This window comes from Oryctolagus cuniculus, chromosome 7, assembly GCF_964237555.1.
Source record: "Oryctolagus cuniculus chromosome 7, mOryCun1.1, whole genome shotgun sequence".
NCBI classification, from domain to species: domain Eukaryota; kingdom Metazoa; phylum Chordata; class Mammalia; order Lagomorpha; family Leporidae; genus Oryctolagus; species Oryctolagus cuniculus.
In genome coordinates, this window is record NC_091438.1 from 36,213,470 (window position 1) to 36,239,734 (window position 26,265).

The 26,265-nt window shown below is 39.3% G+C and overlaps 1 protein-coding gene and 1 pseudogene across 1 annotated transcript in view; both read right to left on the bottom strand.

The window, feature by feature from the left end:
* Window positions 1-1,861: 1,861 nt before the first annotated feature.
* On the bottom strand, window positions 1,862-3,693 carry LOC100357238 (E3 ubiquitin-protein ligase Mdm2 pseudogene; annotated as a pseudogene).
* Window positions 3,694-8,279: 4,586 nt separating this feature from the next.
* UHMK1 (U2AF homology motif kinase 1) overlaps window positions 8,280-26,265 on the bottom strand; it is a 25,338-nt gene continuing 7,352 nt past the window's right edge. The window contains exons 5-8 of the mRNA XM_002715084.5: window positions 22,209-22,285; window positions 21,963-22,061; window positions 19,906-19,994; window positions 8,280-15,242 (exon numbers count right to left, since the gene is read on the bottom strand). Coding sequence (XP_002715130.1) covers window positions 15,096-15,242; window positions 19,906-19,994; window positions 21,963-22,061; window positions 22,209-22,285 — 412 coding nt within the window. The 3' untranslated portion in view covers window positions 8,280-15,095. The remainder of the gene's footprint in view (window positions 15,243-19,905; window positions 19,995-21,962; window positions 22,062-22,208; window positions 22,286-26,265) is intronic.

Sequence of the window (26,265 nt, forward strand, 5' to 3'; positions counted from 1 at the left end):
GGCGCCGGCACACTGGGTTCTAGTCCCCGTCGGGGAGCCGGATTCTGTCCCGGTTGTCCCTCTTCCAGGCCAGCTCTCTGCTGTGGCCAGGGAGTGCAGTGGAGGATGGCCCAAGTGCTTGGGCCCTGCACCCCATGGGAGACCAGGAGAAGCACCTGGCTCCTGCCATCGGATCAGCGCGGTGCGCTGGCTGTATCGCGCCAGCCGTTGCGGCCATTGGAGGGTGAACCAATGGCAAAGGAAGACCTTTCTCTCCGTGTCTCTCTCTCATTGTCCACTCTGCCTGTCAAAAAAAGCAAATAAATAAAAAAATAAAATGAATAGTTCTGTTTACCAAGTTTCTGAATTCACTAGTTTCTAAAACTGATGTTAAGTAAAGGTCTGAAACCTAGGCAACTACTAGGAACAGCGTAACCCAGCCCAAGATCATTCAAAGTGTCTCAGAATTCTTTCCAACTTAGGGGAAACGAGATTCCACTAAATTCTGAATGTGAGATTGGAAAAGACCTTGTACATCTGCTTACCCAGAACAACCCCACATTTACTAGGGGGCTTAGAAAGGTTCTGTGTGTGGGTAAATGATGGCTATTTTCTCAGCTAATAGCATTATCACCAATCCTAACCACATAGTTAGTTACACTGAAAAAACTAAAGAATAAGTACATTTTCAACTTACAGAGCACCAAATATAGCTACTGACTTCTTTACCTGGAAAAAGTGTTTTAAGTTCTGGGAGTAAAAAAACTAAGGCTTGGACAGTTCAAGAGTACCCAAAAATGTAAATATTAAAATTTTTCACAAATGTTTTCTCTCCTTACACAAAAGGTACTACCTTGACATTTCAATGTCCTACTTATATATGTATTTTTTAAAAGATTAATTTATTTATTTGACAGTCAGAGTTACACAGGGAGAGAAGGAGAGGCAAAGAGAGAGAGAGAGAGAGAGAGGTCTTTCACCCACTGGTTCACTCCCCAAAGAGCTGCCACAGCCAGAGCTGTGCTGATCCGAAGCCAGGAGCCAGGTGCTTCTTCTGAGTCTCCCACGTGGATGCAGGGGCCATCTTCTACTGCTTTCCCAGGCCATAGCAGAGAACTGGATCAGAAGTAGAGCAGCCCGGACTCGAACCAGCACCCATATGGGATGCTGGCACTGTAGGTGGTGGCTTTACCCACTACACCACAGCACCGGCCCCTTATATATGTATTTTTAAAATCAGATACTGCTCATTTACATTTAGGAGAAAGTGTCAACTATTTAAAGTCAAGAGTAAAGGTAAAGGATGAGCTATAGTCACTTATCCAACATAAATCACATTAAAACCCAAATATAAAATAGAACAAAGCGAAATTTTCCTTGGAAAGTAAAGTAAATATTCACTTTCCCCCCTCCCAAATTTAAATACAACTGTAAAGGGGAAATCTGGCCGGTGCTGTGGCTCACTAGGCTAATCTTTCACCTGCGGCGCCGGTACCCCGGGTTCTAGTCCCGATTAGGGCGCCAGATTCTGTCCCAGTTGCTCCTCTTCCAGTCCAGCTCTCTGCTGTGGCCTGGGAAGGCAGTGGAGGATGGCCCAAGTGCTTGGGCCCTGCACCCGCATGGGAGACCAGGAAGAAGCACCTGGCTCCTGGCTCCAGATCGGCACAGCGTGCCAGCAGTAGTGGCCATTTGGGAGGGTGAACCAACGGAAGGAAGACCTTTCTCTCTGTCTAACTCTGCCTGTAAAAAAAAAAAAAAAAAAGCCACTGTAAAGGGGAAATCCATGTGGACTGAGACAATGCCTCACTTTGATATATGTAAATAAAAATAGATCCCATTTTGTCTAAATTTTTAGGGCTTTATAGTTTGAAGTAATTCACCTCTATGGACGGGTGAGCCAGTTGAGATAAGTTAACACAATCATTTGAATTGGTTGTCTACATACTGGGCAGTGCTATTCCTTTTCTTTAGTTTTTTGGCACATGTGAAGCATGGCATCAGGTATCCTGTTTTGCCAAGACCAATGAATACTTTTAGGTTGACCTTGGCAAATCACACAAGGCTCAATGGCATTAAGGGGAAAATTAGATTCCATACTTTCTTCTTTGTCTTGTGTTTCTTTCCTCTCAAACTCTTTGCCTTCTTCTTGGCTGATATAAATAATGCTATTAGAAGCTGATCGCTGAATTAAAAAAAGGAAGCTGAATGGCTAAGAAAAGTCCCTCACTGTTTTGTGATTGAGAGGCTTGTATGCTTTCATCATTTTCCTCAACACACACCTCTCTGGAATCACCTGCTGTAGTTTTTTACAATCAAGCACATCAAAGCCACCTTCTACGTGTGTTGAGTTTTCTAGTTTGCTTTTCTCAGGGACACCCCCTTTACTTTTCCCCTCATCTTCAGGAAGCCAAGTCTCACGAAAGGCCAACATCTGTGGCAATGTGGTGGCAAGGGAGGATTCATTTCATTGCTCACAGTATTCTTCCAATAGTCAGCTAAGGAAATGTCAAGATCTACTTCGAATGAATGTGTATCTCTCCCCTGCCTGATACCCAGTAACTCAATATAGCTCATCATCTGCTTCTGAGAGTTCTTGTTCTTCTTCACTAAGGCTATAATGTTATTTTTTTTAAGATTTATTTTATTCATTTGAAAGAGTTACAGATAGAGGAAGAGCCAGAGAGAGAAGTCTTCCACTCCACCAGTTCACTCCCCAAATGATTTGCAACGGCCAGAGCTGAACTGATCCAAAGCCAGAAGCAAGGAGCTTCTTCCAGGTCTCCCACGTGGGCGCAGGAGCCCAAGCACTTGGGCCATCCTCCACTGCTCCCCCAGGCCATAGCAGAGAGCTGGATTGGAAGAGGAGCAGACGGAACTCAAACCGGTGCCCATATGGGATGCCAGCACTGCAGGCTGGGGTTTTAACCTGCTGCGCCACAGCGCCAGCCCCGAATATAATGTTCTGAATTTAGAGATTCAACTTCAAATTCTACACTACACTGACCTGAGAGTGAATCTTGAGCCACTCACCTGCATGTTCACTTACACCATCATCATGACCCAGATTTGTTGGTGTCTGTCAATTCACTGCTACTGCTTCTCTCACAACCTGTCTCCCTTGTTACACACGGAGCCAGGCTTTCATCCAACAAAGGGGAAACACTATCAGATTTGTGGTGCTTTCTTTGTCACTCACCAGATAATTCACCTGAATTTTCTTCTGTCTCACTAACTGTTCTCCTTCCAGATGAGGTAGACAGTCTAGAAATCAAACTTGAAGATGAGGTTTTTCTTCCTGCAGCTCCTGAACAGGGTCTTTCTGATCACTCCCACGTTCAAGGTGACTCCTGTTCTCGCTCACAAATGGCCCTGAATCTTATGGTTCCCGCTGATTGACTACTACCAAGTTTCCGTAGCTCACTGTATACATTTTCCTGTGCTCTTTCACAGAGAAGTTTGGCACTCTAAACAAATCTCCAAAATCATTTGAACAATATACAATATGTTGTTGCTTCTCATCACACATTCGTTTAGTCATAATGTACTGGCCAACATAAAATACAACCTCTTTTGTGGTGTAAGTGTCTTTGTGCACCAACAGGCTTCAACAACTTCAAAAGCAACGGCTTTGGTCTAACCAGGCTCTCTTGTTCCAACGCTGGGATCTGAGATGCGGCAGCACCATCAGCAGACAGACATGTTGGTACTGCACATCTGCTGTGCTGGGGCTTGCGCACCTGTAAAGGGGCACGTGGATGCCCGACGCCCTGGGCCTCAGCGACCATTTCCAAAGCACGGAATCCCGAGAGGAGGGAGGCTCCAGGCGGCAAAAGCGGCAGGATCTCGGCCATGGGATCAGGGTTTCCTTCCAGTAACACAGGGACTACACAAACCTCAAAGGAGCCAGGCCCAGTGAGTTTCCAGGTTCTCGGCCCCTCCCGCCTGAGGGGAGCCCGCCAGTACCTGGGTGCTATACCTGGCTCTGGCTCCTGACTCCAACTTCCTGCTAAGGTGCACCTTGGGAGGCAGCAGTGATGGTTCAGGGGCTCCTGGGTTCCATCCAGCCTAGTCTCATCCCTTCCAGGAATTTGGGGAGTAAACCAGTAGATGGGAGCTCTCTCTTATCTCTCTCTGCCTCTCAAATACATTTAAAAAACAATTTTAAAATATGCAGCTGTCAATCACTTTTCAATTATTTTCCCTTGAATTTACGCGAGCATTTTTATTTCCTAAGTAAATGAAAATGTTGAAATATATGTATAGATAATATATAGAACAAATACAGATATGGTACATTGCATTAAAAATGTCTTTTTGCGAATGTAATTGTGCTGCAACTCTGATTTCCAACCTGTAATTTAATACTTTATTACAAAATTTTGACATATCTATTTTAGAGACAGGAGAGCAAGAGAACATTTACTTGTTCACTCCTCAAATGCCTGCTATAGCCGAGGCTGTGGCTGGGACTGGGCCTAGTGGAAGTTGGAAGCCAAGAACTACTATTCAGGCAGAATATTACTCTGATGTGGGATGCGGATGTCTTAACTGCCAGACTAAATGCCTATCTCTAAGTCAAGAATTGCTGTAAAAAGTCACAGAACAGTAGAGAGAACAAACCACAATAAAAAAACCTAAAACTTTTAAACTTTAAAACTTTAGGGGGCCGGCGCTGTGGCACAGCTAGTTCGCCCTACCCTGAATCACTGGCATCCCATAAGGGCGCCGGTTCTAGTCCTGGCTGCTCCACTCCCGATACAGCTCTCTGGTATGGCCTGGGAAAGCAGCAGCAGATGGCCCAAGTCCTTGGGCCCCTGCACCTGTGTGGGAGACCAGGAAGAAGCTCCTGGCTCCTGGCTTCGGATCAGTGCAGCTCCGGCCGTTTCGGCCATCTGGGGAGTGAATCATCGGATGGAAGACCTCTCTCTTTCTCTCTCTGCCTCTGCCTCTCCTCTCTCTGTGTAACTGACTTTCAAATAAATAAATCTTTAAAAAAAATTAAAAAAATAAACTTTAAAACTTTAAATATGCTTAGCAAGTTCAATATATTCATTCTAAGAGAAGACTAAGGATTTTGGTTGTACAGCTACAGAATTTTACAAAGAAAATAAAAAGTCCCAAATCCTTAATTTTATGTTTTAAGAAATGTTATTTATTTATTTGAAAGTCAGAGTTACAGAGAGGCAGAGGGAGAGATCTTCCATCTATGGGTTCACTCCCCAAACGGCCACAATGGCCAGGGCTGGGCCAAGCCAAAGCCAGGAGCTTCATCTGGGTCTCCCATATGGGTAGCAGGGGCCCAAGCACTTGGAGCACCATCTGCTGCTTTCCCAGGCACAATAGCAGGGAGCTGGATGGGAATCGCAGCCACCAACATCGCAGAAGGTAGTTTAACCCACTATGCCAAGATGCTGGTTCCTCCAATTCCTTAATTTTAAAACTACAAAAACTTTCATAAAATTTGCCATATTTTAAAAATCCGCAGAAAGTATACCTTTCCAAATTCCTTTGTAAATGTGTGAAGTCAGCTTTTTAAAATGCCTGAGAGAAGGGCAGGCGCTGTGGCTCACTTGGCTAATCCTCTGCCTGCAGTGCCGGCACCCCAAATGGGCACCGGGTTCTAGTCCCGGATGCTCTTCTTCCTGTCCAGCTCTCTGCTATGGCCCGGGAAGGCAGTGGAGGATGGCTCAAGTTCTTGGACCCCTGCATCCATATGGGAGACCAGGAGGAAGCATCTGGCTCCTTGCTTTGGACCAGCACAGCACCGGCTGTGGTGGCCATTTGGGGAACCAGCGGAAGGAAGACCTTTCTGTCTCTCTCCAAAAAAAAAAAAAAGCTTGAGAGGAGCAATTTAGCTTACAGTTTTATAATATGTTTATTTAGCTTTGGGGTACGGATGCCAAGACGGGGTGGCCTCATTAGTGTTCCATCTGGTGGAAGCTGACAATGGCAAAACACACGTGGAGGAACAACACACTTCCCCGATACCATAATTAGATCAAGTCACCAGCCTTAATCCATTAATCATTAACATGAAGGCTTTGAGGCTTAAACATTTGCATGAAGAGGGCCAGCGTGTGCACAGCGGGTTAAGCCACCAATGGCAGTGCCAGCATCCCATATGGGAGAGCTGGTTCAATTCCGAGCTGCTCTGCTTCCAATCCAGCTCCATGCTAATATAGGAGGGAAAGCAGTGGAAGAAGGTTCAAGTACTTGGGCCCTTGCTACCCACACGGGAGACTAGAATGGAGTTCCTCATTCCTGGCTTCAGCCTGGACCAGACCTGGATGTTGTAGACATTTGGGTAGTAAACCAACAGATGGAAGATCTCTCTGTATCTCCCCCTCCATCACTCTAATTAACTAAGAAGTCTGCATAGGTTTGGGAAGCCAAATCCCATTCAAATCTTAACTGTAAGTTACTCAATTAATTGCTAATATTATTTTTCATGCACTAATAGGTTACATTTTTCTTTTTGCTTTAGTTATTGAAGCAGAAACTAAGTTCTTCTTTGAAATATGCCAGATTCTATGTTAGTTTTCACATTTACAAACATTAACAATTAATATAGTTTAGGCATAGTGAATACTGATCTTTTGTGGATAAAACAAATTGGTAAATCTAACCATAAAGCAAATGCATAGAGTTGGTGCAGAAGTACTAGTAATTTTTTTAACCCAATCTAGGGGAGTTGAATAAGGAAAGTAACTAGAAATGTTGACTACTGAGCTGTTTAAATACAGAAAAAGCATGGGATTTGTGTAAATATGTGTATTTTAGTACAACTGAAGTGCTATGCAGAAATCGGGAGACAAGGCATGATCAATAGGTGGAGCCAGACTGTTAAGTCTTTTAAGGAGATTAGTACTATTTTAAAGGCAAATAGGCATAAGATACATGAAATAAAAATTGAGTATACAAAGAAATGACAAACGTCTGAGGTGACAGGCCAATACCCTGAGTTGATCAATATACACTGTATATAGGTATTGAAAAGTCATGCTGTACAACATAGATATGTAGAAATACTATGTGTCAATTAATTATCAGCCTTAGTTTTTAAACAATGACAACTGTCAGAAGTGTGAATGGGCGAGTACAGGGTACAAAAACTACAGATGGGGCTCTTATAAGCAGCTCTAGAAGAGATACAAAAGGACTTAACGTAGTTTCAGAGAAAATGATAAAGGAAACACGCATTTGGGAGGGATGGGTGGCCCAGAAAGCAGTCTAGTATAGTAGTGTTAAGTACACAACTTGGAGCTAGACATTCTCCCACTGTTCAAACCTAGAAAGTAAGCTAACCTAAACGGTAACCATAAAATGAAGTGAATTGTAGCATTCCTCATAGGTTTACTTTGAGGGAGCTGATAATGCTCCAGAAACATTTAGCACAATGCCTGGTGTGAAATCATAGTTAACTAATTAAGGAGAGATTGGCTGCCCTTAGTTTAGGCAAGAAGTTCTCAGAGTATGGTCTTCAAACTAGTGGCAGCAGCAGCCTCATCTGGGGACTTAGAAATACAAATTTTCAGTCCCCTCAAAGGGCTACAGTCAGAAACTCTGGGGAAGGGCCCAACAATCTTTATTTTTAACAAGTGCTCCTATAATTCTGTCATGTTCTATAGTGTGAGAACAGTTACACACTTATAATCTCTAGTCTGAACTCTTAAAATCCTCTTAGGATGTCCTTCCTAATGGTTTCCTCCCTTGAATTTATCAGACTTTCTTAAATAACGCGCCAATGCCAGTCACAGATAGACCAGTATATGAATAACATTCTAAGTTTTGTGAAATGTCAGACCTCAATTCCCAAATGTAAAAAGGGAACATTAAACATGACAGAAACTGTCGACAAGAATATCCATCATCTAGCTGATGATCCATACTTGATGGTTAGTATATCTACTATTCCATTTGGTTACCATAATGTAAAAATACAACTACTACCAAATTAAGTCATTTGATTAAAGCTATCCAGCTTGATACAAGAGCCAAGATTAGAACACAAATCTCCCCACTCTGAACCCTGGTTATTTTCATTGTATCAAGATACTTCTAAATCAAGATCTAAAAAAAAAGAAAAGAAAAAGAAAAAACACATTCCAGCGTTGTCAATTTAATGTACTACTTCTGAAAACAAACAAACAAACAAACAGTCTTTAGAAATGGGTACTTGAAGCTACATGGAAATTTTTTTAAAGGCAGCTTTTAATGGAATTAAATAACAAAATAAATGTATTTACTTGTTATCTGAACTTGCCTAGACTAAGTACAGAAACAGGAAAAAAAGCAATTGCTTTATTTTTTAAGCTTTATTTTATCACTCTTATCAAACACATCAGAAAGCATATCAACAGTGCATCTTAGGATAAGTCAGTTTACAACAAAACTGAACAAGGCAATTGTGTTTACAGAAAAGGTTTTCAGCAAAAAAGTATGCAATACAATCAATTGAAACGCAGTGTTCATACTTTGTAGGTATATAGGAAAAGTGGAAAATAAAAGTCCTTTGCTACTCAGCAAGAAAAAAAAATAGAGTAAAAGACTTGAATGGAAACCAGAAATTGGGGATTTGAGAAAAGTACTCAGTACTGACACATATCTACATTTATAGTCCCACTTAGTTATTAAAAATAAAACAAAACAAAACCCTCACAAATAGTAAGACATCACAGAGAACCATAGTGCCAAGAAATGCCAAGACCAATATGCAATTGAAACTGGTAGAAATGTTATAAACAATTATTCACTATGCGTTGTAATATTCTTGTAATTCTGAGGTGAAGGTAAACCAACAGGAGAGAATACTCCTTTAAACTGGCTTTGGTTTAAGTGATCTTTCACATTTGTTTCTAGTCACACCTTTTTAGCAAAAACATAGCAATTACATGCTACAGGGAAAATAGTAATCAATTTAATATTCACAACCAATCACTGCAGTGCTGACATAAGAGGCCATAAACTGTTAAAGTTTATTGATTCTAACTGGATCCCTAAGCATGATTAAAAGATAGCAATGATGAAGCCCTTTTTGGAAAAAAAAAATCCCTTCTACTCCAGATTCAAAACTATTAAAAAGGATATAAAGGAATGTTACACTATTTAAGATTTTTCAAAAACAATTACGAATGCAAGAGTAAATCCTGTTGGAAGATATGATAGCTTTACAGTCTGCAAAGTCAATTATCCATAAGTGCAGCTTAACTTTTCTATTACAATAAATAAACACTACTTAGTTCCGTAAGGTGCTGTAAATTCGCAGCTAGTGCACACTAATGCCACTCACTGTACCCAAAGTGCAAAGGGAAATACAGAGATGTCTCATCTCCACTTCCTTTCTGATCCTTGATTTCATGAACAGTGATGAACACCAAATACACAAAAGCTGAAAATTCAAATTTTTATTTGAAAAAATAAGGCTGAAGTGAACATGGATATTTAATCTGGTTTCATAAACTCTTAATAATTATTTTCTGGGGAACCAATAATGAGGAATGTACAGAAAAGTCAATATTTCTATGTTACCAGTACCAATCCTGGATTTTAAGAAGTAAATATAATTTTTAGACCATTAACTATATAAAGATTACTAATATCAGTAAGGGAGAGGTTTCCTTCCACTCATCTCTAATTTTTATATCACTTATCTTTCTCCTCCTTACTAAGACCTGGCAGTCTTCTGACAATCCTCGCTAACAATTCAGCCATTGCTAATTCATTAACTACAGAGATTCTGTGTCCATGCTGCAGGATTTCAGAATACCTCACCACATTTGATGTTACACACTACACATTCACTGTCCTGATATCATGATTATCACGAAGGGGAGGCAATCTAGAAGAGGAGGGCAATTCCAACGTGGGATTAAAAAAAGGACTACAAATAATCCTCATGGACAATCAAGAGCACAAGGTAGTGAGTAGCTCTGATTTCTACATAGGAGTTTCTCAAAAAGAAACAAAAAAAAAAAAAAAAAGAAAAGAAAAATTCCAGGTTTCCCCCCCGTAGAATGTGACTTATTTTCATTATACAAAGTAGTATAATAAAATAAGCTCCACTCTGCGCAACAACGATTTACGGTCACATAAGGCAAGTTAAGATAGAATGTTTTTCTGTGCCCTTAAAGCAATACACTATGACCAGATGTCATGGAACCTACATGGCCTTCAAAAAAGCCATCCATTTTCTCTGGCTATTGTGGCAACATCCCAATTTGAAGGGAAATAATACTTAGGCAATCACTCATTAAGTTTCCCATGAATTTTGGCATTTATGGTGCCGCAAACACTACTGCCATGAGTATGACAACTCTGAAAAGCACAAATAAAGCAAACTGAAAACAAGTCTGCATAAGCAGCACAAGGAAGAATGAAAAGTGCTGACCTATAGGAAAATGAATAAAAACCTTGTATGAGGAGAACAAAGGTTGTGTAAACTATATACCTTATATCTTGAATTAAGGACACATTAATGACCCTCTATAAAATATAGTTTCCTAAATGCTCTCTGTGGTTTATAGATTTCTTTTACAGCCCATTTCTCCTATAAAATTATAGCAAAAATAGTTAAAATTATTTACCATCATCTTAAATATCCATAGTACTTGTCAATTGCATGCCACTGGATGAATCTACTGGTCATTATACAATTTAAAAAAGTGAAAAACATTTGGGGGAGGTGGCTAGGATATCTAACATGTTATATTTTATGGCATCAGGAAGAGAAGAAGCTAACCTAAAACAAAGAAAAAACTTTTAAAATTTGGAGTATTCCAAACACTAAAATGTCCATGTTTTCTAAGACTAAGAATGTAATTTATTGAAATATACCACAAGAGGTTCAGATGAGTGCCCCATGATGGGAACTCAGTATTTCATCATCATTGAGAAGGGTTGTAAGTAACAGTAACTTGAAAGACTACTATCTCAAAATAAAGGTGATTTGTTGAGCACCTTAAGAAATGAGAATTCTTTTGACCTTTTATGACCAGGGACTTGGTAAGAATGTTTTAAGTTATTCTAGAGAGCTACAACTAGAGTAATCAGATTTGAAAAAGGAACCCAACATTAAAAATAGAACTAGATCCAAGGAAGAATTAAATTCTGCCAGGTAATTCTGGCTTCTCCATCATATATAATGTGGGAACAAAATCAAATTTGAATAGTTTCATGTGAACAAAAATGGCAAATCAAGGACATTTGGGACTTTACTATATGACTCCAAATTACCCCAAGAAAAAGGTAGAGGGTGTAATTAATTATCACCATCTGAGAATCTTTCATCCAAACAAGTTTCAACAGTTTCCAGCAAACACAAGGCACTTGCTTAAATCTCTAACTACCTCCATATCCACTTTAATCCAGACCAAAAGTCAAGATGTGATTCCATCTGTATCATAATCTGAATGAAGCCATCTAGCATGTACCCTTGCTTAAGAGTCCAGGTAAAACATGTGGTTACTACTGGTTGTCTCACTTCTTCACCCATTAACATTTATTCACTATCAGTTTCTACGGTGCTGATTTTCACTAACTTATAAAAAATAAAATGCCATGCTGCCAAGTATAACTGATAGAAATTATGTAAGATAAGTCTAATTTAATAAAGTTGGAAAATAAAACCTAAGAAAGTGATGCCAAAATGATAGTCACTTGCTTTTGATAAATGAACTTAAAAGAGCCATAAAAGAACATCTGATGAGTTATTCCAGAAAACTAACTGATGCCATTACCAGGCTAAAAGTCCAGTATAATAAAATAAAACACAAGCCTTACACTCATAGTTCCTACAACTTTCCCTACCTACATGGCAGCCATATTTCTGGAGGGTTAATTTAACATATCTCAGCACTCTCTAGCAGCTAGATTACCAAAATGAAGGCAATACTTCTCTGGATCATAGTAGAGAAAGATCAGAGAAACTGTTTTTGTTCTAAAAGCAACCATAATTTTGGCTCAAGGTATAGCAGAAAAGGAATTTCTCTAAAGAGAGCTGCTATAATGATGGCCACAAAATAAGGAAGACATCCAGTGGTATTAAAGGCAGATCTCTTATTGCAAGAGGATAAATTATTTTTAATTCCTCTAAAATCCAGCCAGGACTTACTTTTAGCTAGTGCTATCTCTTACTGAGGCATCAAACTCTACTTGCTACTCTCCTCTCGTTTTGATAATAGCTAGCTAGCCACCTTTCCCAAATGTATTTTTAAAGGATTAAAGATTTTCTGTAGAATAATCAATTTACCTGACTTTTCTGGGGGCAAAATATGCTGCAGCAACACCATGAAACAATGAAGAATAAAGTGGGAAGGGGAGAGAAGGAAGCACATGTATCTATTTGAGGAATGAAAAACTACCTGAGATAAAATGTTCCTAAAAGAGAAGAGCTTAAGTGATATGAATTCTCACATCTTTATCATGTTTCTCATCATGTTTCTCAATTGCAAAATTTCTAAGTTTTCAGTAACTTAAGGGAATCAAAATCCCCACAAACATATTTCATCCCCAAAGAATCACTTCATCTTCTGGTAACATTTAGTTCAAGTTTAAGAGACATTAAGATTAAACTTCTGAAGATATCAGAGAAGGAAAGAAAATCTACAAGTGTCATCTTTGGTAAAATGGGATAAGAGCTATAAAAGGACAATTTAAGTGATAGGAGGCATCTTTTTTTAACACTGAGGGTTTAATATAAAATATTGAATTCAATGCATGATTACTTGGGCACATCAGCTATTCCCTCAGTTCCCTAAAACTCTAGTTAGCATCTTCTGTAATAAAATTTGATTAACACTACACATACGTATAAATACATCTGCAATAAGATGATGAAAGAATGCTGTTAAGTTCAGCATCAATGCTAGCAGCATACTACACAACTAAGCTCTGAAGCCTGGCCTGACTGCAGTTTTTTTGCAATGATTTCTCTTTTGGGAGGAGAGGGAATAAGAAATGGGGGGAAAGGTAAATATGCTAACTTAGAATACTTGCCCTTAAAAAGAATTCATTTGTATTCTGTGTTCATCAGTATGCAAGTAAGGACCTGGTGTTTTTCATCACCACAGAAGCTGTTACCCATACAAACATTTATCTTTTAGGACAGTCTAGGTCTTCACATTACTGGTTCTACACTCTTGAATTCTGACTTGAAAACAAATCAGGAAGTTTGAAATCGAACTCAGAAAGCTCCAAAATAAATAACAGTTCTTCCTTCTAAGGGCACATATTGAAGACCGTGCTACAAGACCCTTTGGTAATTCATAAATCAGCCTCATTATTCCAAATTTGGCTTTATAATAAATATTAAAGGAGACTCCTGAATAATTGGATAACTATAAATAACTAAAAGGATAAATAGTGATTGTTTGATTAGAGTAGAATCTTCCTTCTCTAAGATGTAAATTCTGATTGGGCTCTTGGTAACTTGCATGACACATACAAGGAACGATTATATGAGGAGGCTTTCAGCAGGGAAAGATATAAAGGATTTTTTCCTTAGGAAAAAAATTAATAATAAATAGAAATATCATTCAGGCAATGAAACAGGAAAAAAATTCATAACCTGTATACAACTTGTCTTTTTCTTGTATAATCAGTGCTTTATAAAGTTTTCCTAATTTTTATATCTTTAAAGACAATCTACCATAAAGTAACAGGAATCCATAATTGTAATTCTTAAAACCATGTAATCAATCTGTGTCCATGAACTCATGACTCATTAGATTGCTATGAATCCTTTTAAAAATTCTTTTAGTTTTTCTTCCTTTCTACTTCCACTTTATTCTAAATACTTGTCTTAATTTCCTTGTAGTCAAAAGCCAGAATACCTGGGATATAGTTCCCTTAGCTTTTCTTCAGCTTAGGATAGAGGCAGAAAATGAGAAAGGGGATGAGAAAGGGGAAAGAAAAGGCGTGGAAATGGATGAGAGCCGGAGACAGAAAAAAAAAAAAAAAAAAAGAATCCTGACTATCCCCCTTATTTGTTTCTTTTTCTCCTCACGGTGCATCTAATTTTTTTTTTCTTTTGAATCCACCTTAAATAACTATCATAGTAAGTTGAAACACATTTTGGGAAATCTTTTAATTGTCACAGGAGATTCAAGACAACAAAGATGAGCCAATCCAGAGTCTAAAGTCTAAAGTAGATTGAAGAATGGGGTGATTCATACGTAGCAAAAATTTTGCTCCAATCACCTTTAAGAGTTTCAATGTAACCCCAGTCTAGACTCCAATTTGTTCTGTGCCTCTCAGGAATGAACTGTTTTGTCATGTACATATTCTATCAGACCAATTCTCAAAAAACATACACCCTAAATTTTACAGATGTGAAACAGGTAGGGAAAAGATGGGTATGGACCACACTAACTCACCAGATTCACACTATAAAGTACACTGACTCAAATTTTCTTCAACTTTCACACCTGCACACTCACTCAAGCATACATACTGGACATAAAAATTGTGCAAGATCAAGCATCAGCTTTCTATTTTAAAAGCCTTAATAATAATAATAAAAAAAGTAGATAGGCTCACTGCAGTTTCTTTAAAGGAATATTCAGTACTACAGTACTCCTTTAAAAAAATTCACAACTCAGTGTTAAGAACACAGTAGGTAACTGTTGCTTGACAATTACTTAACGTTACTGAGAGCATCCAGTGCCAGCTACATATATAACTATAAGAACCACCTGACAACAAAAGTAATAATCTGTAAATGATGTCACCAGCCCTAACAAATTTGTTAATACTCACTACAACATATTATTCATCCTTGTTTCATGACCACAAAAATAATTAATTTTAAGGTTACATACTGAAGAGCAGCACTTTGCCCTACTGCACAAAAAAAAAAAAAAAAAAAGAAAGAAAGAAAAGAAAAGTTGCCCACACGGATGCTCTAAACCCCTCAATGTATAGCTGAAGGTCTTGTCCTACTCAGTGCCAAATGTTTGCAATGCAGTCACTGCTTGGACAATGGCTGCACATTCATAGGATTAAATAAATGTACAAAGTTCCTCCTTAAAACAGTAAAGAGGTACTACTGCATTCAGCTGTGGAGTAGAATAACCCAGGAAATGGAAGAGGAGAAACAGGAAATAGTCCTTAGGTTAGGATTAAAGCAAGGTTTGATACAGATATCCCCTCTTGTAGGCACTCAGTGGGTAGAATGTAGCCACGACAAACTTCCCATCAAACATCCTTCCAGTCAGTAATTTCTGAGCAGCTTTGGAATCACCAGCATTGGCATACTCGACAAAGACCTGAAAGGGGAAGAGAAAACAAAGTAATTTCATTTCCACCAAGACTGTGTTAGTTCAATGATTCACAAACTTGTGTGTACATATGACCACTTGGGTATCTTAAATTGCAGATGTTTTAAAGTATGCCCCTAACAAACAGTCAGTGCTGCTAGACCATCAGACTTTAGACCAGGATGGTTTAGAATACTTACTGAAAACTCAGTCCAATTCTGAAAAACCCATCAAGACAAGTTGTGGGGCAAACATTAAGCCCAGCGCTTCAGTGCTTATGACGTCACTTGGGACACCCATATCCCATATCGGAGTGCTTGGGTTTGAATACTAACTCCACTTTTGATTCTAGCTTCCTGCTAACGCATACCCTGCAAGGTAGCAGATGATGCTTGAGTCCCTGCCACTCACTTCAGCCTGGCCTGGCCCAGCTGCTACAGCGTCTGGCGAATGAACCAGCACATGGAAGATAAATAAAATTAAAAAATTTTTAAAGGCAGGTTGGGTAGAAAACACATAACCTTTTGCCAAGTTCAAATAGGAGTGATCAACAGTACTTGACATTTTCCAAAGGTAGGGCTGAAGAGTTCAGATAGCAACTGCATTTCAAAAGTTCTCAAAAATAAAATGCACTTTTAAAAGCGGAAGAAGGAAAAAATACTGGTCAAGAGTAATGGGGGGGTGGGGGGAGAGGTTGAGTGTAAAGCCACCTCCTGCAATACCGCATCCCATATGGGCACCAGTTCAAGTCCCAGCTGCTCCACTTCCAATCCAGCTCTCGGCTATGGCCTGGGAAAGCAGTAGTAGATGAGCCAAGTTCTTCGGTCCCTGCACCCATGTGGGAGACTTGGAAGAAGCTCCTGGCTCCAGGCTTTGGATCAGCCCAGGTCTGGCTGTTGTGGCCATCTGGGGAGTGAACCAGCAGATGGAAACTCTGCCTCTGCCTCTCTGAAACTCTGCCTTTCAAATAAATCGATAAATCTTTTCAAAAGAGCCACCAAGAATTATATTATAAGATCTATAGAACATATAACCATAACTGTAGTAAAAAGCTTAAAACTGGGTACTATCCTCTTCCAGAGCATCTGAATTCCTACTGAGGCAGAGAAAGGATATAACACAATTTCTAAGTTCTTTTTGCTAACCAAGAGTTACAGGGAGGTGAGATGATTTGAAAGGACTTATCCTCAATTATGCTTGAAAATTGGAGAATGAGACCAAGAACTGCCTCTGCCTTCCCAGATGTAGGTCTATTCATTCTGTCAAAAAGGGGTTTGAGCACACTAGGACACCTGAGAGGCTTTCAAAGGGAATAGATTACTTTAAGGAAATCAGTTTCCAGATCTTCCAACTCCCATTTGGTCCTATTCTTAAAACTGATCTCCTTACGTTCAGGGAGGTTACTCTTTTACAGTTTCCCCGCTCAGAGTAGCCTTTCTCTCAATGAACAAAATGAAGTAATTTCTATAGGGTCTAAAAACTTTCAGGACACAAAAGCAGGCAGTTCCTCAAACATAGACTATTTTTTATGGAATCCTTTACTGATAAACAAGGTTCCATCCCTTGCCTGTGACTGGTCACTGTCTAGACTTATGCAAATATTTCTGTTAAGCATGACAGATATTAATCTAGGATATTCTGGCCTGTGATGGGATTTTTTATATTAACATATAAGGACATATAAAAAACTTTGTGAAAAGTGGTCATTTTTTCATTCAATTTTTGTTTATAACCACTGTTTATAAGCCCACTTATATAGGGTCTTTTTGCCTTGTACTTGTTAAATTTCACGTTTAGTGAAACATTAAGCCTTTTTACTGAAATTCAAATTTAAAAGATGTTATCTCAAGAACTGAAAAAGAAAGGGAAAGGGAGGGAATATCATTCTTAAAAGTCAGCCGGCGCACCGCGGCGGCCATTGGAGGGTGAACCAACGGCAAAGGAAGACCTTTCTCTCTGTCTCTCTCTCTCACTGTCCACTCTGCCTGTCAAAAAATAAAAAGTCAGCCGGCGCCGTGGCTCAATAGGCTAATCCTCCGCCTAGCGGCGCCAGCACACCGGGTTCTAGTCCCGGTTGGGGAGCCGGATTCTGTCCCGGTTGCCCCTCTTCCAGGCCGGCTCTCTGCTGTGGCCAGGGAGTGCAGTGGAGGATGGCCCAAGTCTTTGGGCCTTGCACCCGCATGGGAGACCAGGAAAAGCACCTGGCTCCTGGCTCCTGCCATCGGATCAGCGCGATGCACCCGCCACAGCGCGCTGGCCGCGGTGGCCATTGGAGAGTGAACCAACGGCAAAAGGAAGACCTTTCTCTCTGTCTCTCTCTCTCACTGTCCACTCTGCCTGTCAAAAAAAAAAAAGATCTATCTATGTGCTCACTTCAGCAACACATATACTAAAACTGGAACAAAAAGTGCATCTGTGAATTATATTGACTGGTAAAACTAAAATTAATTTAAAAGTAATATACACTTTTGCATTAAATACAAAAGGAAGTTAGAATATGATGTTCAGGGGCTGGTGCTGTGGCATAGTGGGTAAAGCCACCGCCTGCAGTGTCGGCATCCCATATAGACACTGGCTGCTCCTCTTCCGATCCAGCTCTCTGCTATGGCTTGGGAAAGCAGTTAAAGATGGCCCAAGTGCTTGGGCCCCTGCACCCATGTGGGAGACCCAGAGGAAGCTCCTGGCTCCTGATCGGCGCAGCTCCAGCCATTGACGCCATTTGGAGGGTGAACCAGTGGAAGGAAGACCTTTCTCTCTGTCTCTCCCTCTGTCTGTAACTCTCCCTCTCAAATAAATTAAAAAAAAAAAAACAAAAACCTTTTTTGTAAAAAAAAAAAAAGGAGTATGATGCGCAATAAGAATAATGAATCTATTTCTGATTTTTTTTACCTCATGCTTACCTTCTCCCAAACCTATGCACAAAAGCTCAATAAATAATCAGATATGAATTAATGGAAGGAATACCACGCTATCACATGCCACACTTCACAGATAACCTGCAATTTTACACATTACCACATTTCATACTACATAAGAGAACATCTTATTTTTATCATTTATTATGAAAGTAAATAATTAGACCAGAAGGATTTATTCCATTTCAAGTTATTTACATTTTTTAATTGTATAAGATGCATTCACTATTTTTTGTGGTTTTTAAAATATTCCTTTAAAAAGTCATGTTTATTTGAACTGAAAAATGTAAAGCCTAGGTATGCCACCTAAGTAATATACATTTTCAGTGGGCTAAATAAATCTGTAATTCTAAGAGTCTGTCAAAAGTTGCTTTCAGTCTCCTGTAAACGTCGGTGAAAGTTTCTCAACAGCACATTTCCGCTCATTGATAGACTTTTTTTCACATCAACTAATAGCTAGATAATTCTCTCTCCAAAAGTACTGTTTATCCTGTGTTTTACCTTCTATTTCATTTTGACCACTGAGGTTAACAGCGAGTCAGATCAGGAAAGTCCTTGATTCAAAATCTTCTAATACGCTTCTCTTAAAACTCAAAGTCAACGTTATCTCAATGCCCTACAAGGCCCTCACTCTACCTGATCTTCCCTGCCACCTCCTAACCTCTCTTTGAGCTCATCTCCTACCCTTCTTCCCTTTCTCACTCTGCTACGGCCACACTTGCCACCTCAAATCTGCCAGGCATACTACTCAGGGCCTTGACATCTGCTGTTCCTTTTGTTTAGAATTTTCATTCTTACTTTAGATGCTCATAAATATTGGTTAAATGACTAAATAGCAAAGAAACATTTACTATGCTTCTGGTATCAGATGAAGGAAATGCTTCAGAACAAGATTGGCAATAACTTTTCACTAAGACAAGAATTAAATTTCTCTCATGTTTTTTTTTTTTTTTCAGCTGTCAAGAATTTTCACAGTTCTAAACTATTAAAATAAAATAATAATCTATAGCCAGAGGGAATTTCACTCCCCAGGGAATATTTGGCAGTGTGTAAAGACATACTTGGTTGTCATAACTGGGTGTATGGTGAGCCATCTAGTGAGTAGAGGCTAGAGATGCTACCAACCATCCCAAAAACACACAGGACAGCTCCTACAACAAAGAAGTTTCAGGCTCAGATGTCAACAGTGTTGAGACTGAGAAACTCTGAGATGAAAATAATATTCTTTTTCTGAGAGGGAAAAATATTACAAATAAAGATTACCTTATTTTTTTGTCATTTAATTTAGAATTGTTGAGTAGCAAAAGAAAATGCTATGATCATTATCCTAGCCCATCCATTCCATAGTCACAGACAATAGAACTCGAGTTCTAGGATTCTCAATCTAGCATCCCTTCCTTCTTTAAATATCATTAACAGTTTCTATTACAGTAAGAACCTCACCTAACTGGCTATCTGCACTTAATTAGAACAAAATTGGACCAAAATATTTCTCCAGCTGAACTTAACCTAAATTCGCATATGAATTTTACAATGGCTCAGAATTAGCGTTAATACTAAGAAAAAAATTTAACGATAAAAAATGCAAGCATATCTAAGAACTCTTTTAAAAAGGCATAAGAAAATAAAAATCATCTATAATGTAAAACTCATAATCCTTTGTAAAATTTTTATGTATATATTTCTATAGAACCAAAATATTTAATGTGGTATTTTAATAACTTTAGTAAGTCTACATTATGGAAACATTTACTTACTTGCCCTCTGCCAGGATTTTCCTTTGGAACAAGCAGAGATACCACTGGTCCATATTTCTGACATTCCTCTTTTACATCTTCTACAATATCTGGTTATTAAAAGCAAAATAGTAACCACTTTCATATAATCAACAAATATTACTTTCAAGATTTTCAATCAAAGAAATCAGGAATATGAGATTAAGTCAAAACATTCATAGAAAAAGTAAAAAGTTTATTTAATGCAAACATTTTTGAAATCCACTTACAGTTTTTTTCATAACACACTTTCCACAAACTCTCCAAAGATCCGTCATATGCATGGACTTCAAAATTCTTTTGTACCATAATAGACCTATCTTTTAATTCCATTTTTCCATGATTTTAAATTTCCCCAGATATATCTAAGCAATGAGGTTATTTTCTATCTCTTCTAAAATTATACTTAAGAATAACAAATACATCTAACATTCAATTAAAATTTAAACTTAATATTTTAACTTTAATATTTTAAATGCAGCAAACAAAACAACAGTAATACAAAATATTAGTCCTGAATGTATAAACATTCTAGCTGCTAATAATAGTTAATATTTGCTGATTGCTTGTCATTTGCCAGGCATTGTTCTAAGAAATTTTTATGAATTAACTTACTTAATTTTCACAGCCCTATGAAATAGGTACTATTTATTATTCCCATTTTATAGATAAGGAAACTAGTGGCCAAAGAAGATAGTAGGTGATGGAGGCAGAATGTAACTTCACTATGTCTACACTCCTAATAGTTTCACAAAAAATTGCCTCTTTAGTAGTCTTTCATATCAGTACCAGGTTGATGCAAATGTTTCACATCTGGTACCCAGGGTCCAAGTTTAGTCTTGCACTAGTCCGTTCACCACCACTGTGCTTCCAGAATGATTCTAATACACAACCTTGGCTATTACACTGTCTTATTTAAAATTTTAATGACTCTTTATTACATTCAACAAAAACTAGCATTTATTAAGTATTTACCATAAATTAGTGACTATCCTATGACTGAGGCAAACGTCTTCTATGTTGGTTATAGTCCAATGTTATTATCTCTTGAGATAAAAATCTAAATAGGACTCAATCCGGATCTCTCACATAGGGTGACAGGAACTCAACTACATAAGCCTTCATCTGGGGCCTCAAAGAGTACATATTAGCAGGAGGCTGGAATCAGAAGTAAAGGTGGGCCTCCAATCCAGGCACTGTGACATAGGATGCGAGCGTCTCAAGTGGCATCTTAACTGCTGCAACCAGCTACACACCCCAAAATCCAAATTCTTTTTATTTTTTTTATTTGACAGGTAGGGTCATACAGTAAGAGAGACAGAGAGAAAGGTCTTCCTTCTATTGGTTCACCCCCGAAGTGGCCGCCAAGGCTGGTGCTGCGATAATCCAAAGCCAGGAGCCAAGTGCTTCCTCATGGTCTCCCATGTGGGTGCAGGGCCCAAGGACCTGGCCATCCTCCACTGCACTCCCGGGCAACAGCAGAGAGCTGGACTGGAAGAAGAGCTACCGGGACTAGAACCCAGCACTTACATGGGATGCAGGCGCCACAGGCGGAGGATTAACCAAGTGGGCCACGGCATCAGCCCCCAAAATCCAAATTCTTAAACACATACCCCTCTTCTCTATCCTTGTATATCAATCCATCTTCAGATGATCCATAACTATAATTAATTGTTTATATAGGTCAGCTCTACTCTACTAAAGACAGGGAACAACTCTATAATGTCACATACTCTGTACTCAGTAAATATTCTTTTAATCAAAAATAAATAAGAGATAAAAAGGAGAAATGAAAGTATAGAGAAGGAATAAACTAGGCATGAGTTGCTAGAAAAATTTTAACCTCTATTAATTTGGCAAAAATAAGATGTAAGAGTTCAAAGGCTCTTATGAATCAAAGACAGTGGTTGTCATAAGAGATCATTTAGTTCAATATCCTAATGATTTAATTAGGAAAACTGAGAAATCTTATGAAGAGATACGTCTATTCTAGGCTTTGTCAAGGAAGACACATTAACATACAATTTAGAAGTACCGACCTTCATATTCCTCTTCATTCTCAAGATAATCATCATCTAGCACATTCAGCAGTCTTAGCACTGGAGTAGGAAGCATCACCAGGTCTTCAATATGAGGGGCTGTTAAAGCAATCATAAGATTAAATATAAATCCCCTAAATACATTGATCAATAACACACAAAAGAGCCCGAGGGTATAAATTATTTCTGATGTCTTATTTGGTTTTCAAATGACCAACAGAAAAAGCAAGGACATATACAACCTACCAAAAGGAATGCTAAAGAATGGACTGCACAATGCCATTTCAGCAGGAATTCTTCTGCTTGGATCATCATGAAGCATGCTAAAATACAAAACGATTAATTATATTAGCATGATTTATTAGATCATTCACTTATAGAGAAAATAAGTGTTAGTTAAGAATAAATGGTTCAATAAATCATGATATGTACCTATGACCAAATAGGATATTGCGATTTAAAATAATGCTTTTGATTAAAAAATGACATGGGAAAGTCATCTATATTCTGTAACACTGAATGAAAAAAAGAAAAAGTTAGATGCAGATTTTAGGATAACTCAAAAAAAAAAAAACAGAAAAGAAAAGGTAGTGGTAAGGTTATTGTTGAATTTTCAAATTACTCTAATAATAAAACAACTTGGTAGTGAAGCCAAAAATCTATTAGTGAAGCCAAAAATCTATGGACAGCTACAACAAGACTATATGGAGAAACCATGAGTAGCAGTAAGGTCTGCACCTGATCTTTGCGTAAAATGCCAGAGAAAAGCAATAGTTGATAGGATGAACCAGAGAATATCACCCAAAATGGCCAAAAGTACTCATTGGGAAAGCACAGCAAGCCAATTTGAGGAAAACAGCTGAAATTATGCAAGGAGTTATATATTCTAATACCAGATGAATACATGGGAGTCTGTAAAATCTGAAAGAGTTGAAGTCATCTAGACACAAAGACCTCTTAAAACTAATCCTTCCAGCAGGAATCCCACAAAGAGAAGTCTTGGATACAAAATCCAAATTGAGTAGGGTAGGTAAACAGAAAAAGAGCATGGGGACGAGAGTCAGAGATCTCAGAAAAAAAAAAAAAGAACCTTCTTTATGATAATTATTATTTTTATTTGAGAGGTAGCATTATAGACCATAAGAGGGAGAGACAGAGAGAAAGGTCTTCCTTCCGTTGGTTCACTCCCCAAATGGCCACAACGGCCGGAGCTGCGCCGATCCAAAGTCAAGAGCCAGGAGCCTCCTCCCGGTCTCGCATGTGAGTGCAGGAGCCCAAGCATTTGGGCCATCTTCTACTGCCTTCCTAGGCCATAGCAGAGAGCTGTATTGGAGGAGAAGTAGCCGGGACTAAAACCAGCGCCCATATGGGATGCTAGTGCCGCAAACGGAGAATTAACCCACTGTGCCAAGGCACCAGCCCCAAAAGACCTTCTTTAAAACATTACATAAAACAATAGAAAAGGAAGCACTGACTGTGAGTACTTCAAAAAGTTTGAAAAAAGTTAGAAAAATGGAAATAAAAGATGACTTTACTCTGGAGCCAAAAATGACACCAAAATTGATAGCTCAAATACTTAGGTCCCTGACACACATGTGGGAGCCCTGGATTGAACTCCCAGTTCCTAGCATTAGCCTGGCCCAGCCCCAGCTGCTGTAAACATCTGGGGACTGAATCAGTGGATCTCTGATTCTCTCTGCCTTTCAAATAAAATAAGTCAATAATTTATGAGAAAGAAAAATATCTGGACCGTGCCTACACTTACATAGGACCCTTAGGCATCCATATAAAACAATCTCTGGCAGAGGTATGAGATTTATTAAATAAATTTTGAGAAATTAATTTCACATAAAAATGAACAAAAGCAAAAAGGTTATAAATTTACACAAAAGAGAAAAATAAACCCTTTCAGACAGTGAATGCATGACAGAAAGGCATGACAACGACACAGATGAGCACCATTAACCTACCATTTCAAAATAAGGCAGACACTTCTACAAAAGATGTAAGATATGAAAGAGCAACATAATCAGAATGAGAAAATCTCAAAAAAATTAAATAGAACCCAAGGGAGCATAAAATTAAAATAATCTCATATAATAAGATTATTTTGGAAGAGATACAAGAATGAATAAATATAACAGATGTCTTAGAAATAGAAAGCAGAAAGAAATAATAAGAGATAAAATGGATTCAAGAGAATCTGATAATAATGAACACAGACGACAAAAAAATATATATACACACACACATAACACATGTATGAGTGCCTAAAAAGAAAATAAAGCAATAGAACAGAACACCAAAAAATCTAACTTAACTGCATTTTTCTGGGGCTGACAATGAAAGGCAGTGTGTTAAGCCACACTGTCTGCAATGACAGCATCTTAAATGAATGCCAGTTCAAGTTCTGGTTCCTCTACTTCCAAGCCAGCTCCCTGCTAATATGCCTGAGAAGGCAGCAGAAGATGGCCCATGTTTAGGCCCCTGCCTCCCACGGAGGAGACCCAGATGGCGTTCCAGCCTCCTGGCTTAGGCCTGGCCTGGCCCTTGCTATTGCGGCCATCTGGGGAGTAAACCAGTAGATGGGAGATATTTCTCTCTGTGTGTCTCTTCCTGTTAACTCTGCCTTTCAAAACAAAAACAAAAACAAAAAACCCACAACACTTCATTCTTTTTTTTTTTTTTTTTTTTTGACAGGCAGAGTGGACAGTGAGAGAGAGAGAAAGGTCTTCCTTTTCCGTTGGTTCACCCCCAAAGTGGCCGCTATGGCCGGCACACGGCACTGATCCAGGAGCCAGGTGCTTCTCCTGGTCTCCCATGCGGGTGCAGGGCCCAAGCTCTTGGGCCATCCTCCACTGCACTCCTGGGCCACAGCAGAGAGCTGGACTGAAAGAGGAGCAACTGGGACAGAATTCGACACCCCAACCAGGACTAGAACCGGGGGTGCCGTGCCGCAGGCAAAGGATTAGCCTAGTGAGCCGCGGCGCCGGCAATAACACTTTATTCTTAAAACAAATTAAAAATACTATATACTGAAAAGCCAACCATGTTCCTGAAAATCAACAATCAAAATCAAGATACATTCTGGTAAAATTACCATATTTTAAACAAAAATCTAGGGGCCGATGCTGTGGCATAGTGGGTAAAGCCGCCTGCAGTGTCAGCATCCCATATGGGTGCAGGTTCAAGTCCCAGCTGCTCCACTTCTGATCCAGCTCTCCGCTACAGCCTGGGAAAGCAAGAAAGGATGGCTCAAGTCCTTGGACCCCTGCACCCTCATGGGAGACCCGGAAGAAGGTCCTGGCTCCTGGCTTCGGGTCGGTGCAGCTCCGGCCACCGTGGCCATCTGGAGAGTGAACCAATGGATGGAAGACCTCTCTCTTTTTCTCCCTGCCTCTCCTCTCTCTGTGTAACTCTAACTTTCTAATATATAAATAAATCTTTAAAAAAATAATGAAATCTTTTGAGTAGTTGGACAAAAAGACCAAATGAATTTTAATTGACAGTCATTGGCTGGTGCTGCGGCTCACTAGGCTAATCTTCCGCCTGTGGCACCGGCACCCTGGGTTCTAGTCCTGGTTGGGGTGCCGGATTCTGTCCCGGTTGCTCCTCTTCCAGTCCAGATCTCTGCTGTGGCCCGGGAGGGCAGTGGAGGATGGCCCAGGTCCTTGGGCCCTGCACCCGCATGGGAGGACCAGGAGGAAGCACCTGGCTCCTGGCTTTGGATTGGCGCAGCTCGCTGGCCACAATGCGCTGGCCATAGCAGCCACTTGGGGGGTGAACCAACGGAAAAAAAGGAAGACCTTTTTTCTCTCTGTCTAAGTCTGCCTGTCCAAAAAAAAAAAAAAAAAAAAAAAAAAAATGACAGTCATCAAACTTTTCAAAAGGAAAACTATGTCAGAAGAAAATGCAATAACTTTTAAAAATTGTTTAATATTTATATCTTTTGATCTATTTGAAAGGCAGAGTGACAGAGAACAATCTTCTATCCACTGGTTCACTCCTCAAACAACCTCATTAGCCAGGCCTGGGCCAGGTCAAAGCTAGGAGGTAGAAACTCCATCCTGATCTCTCAAGTGAGTGGCAGGGGCCCAAAGCACTGGGGTCATCTGCTGCTGCCTTCCCAGGTGCATTAGAAAGAAGCTAGGTTGGAAGTGGAGCGGTCCGGACTCTGGTATGGGATGCTGGTGCCACAAGCAGTGGTTTAACTTACTGTACCACAGCATCAGTAACTACAGTTACATTTAGAAGGTTAGATGAGCATTAAAACAGTATAAAATGGCTAAAAAAATCTGACAAT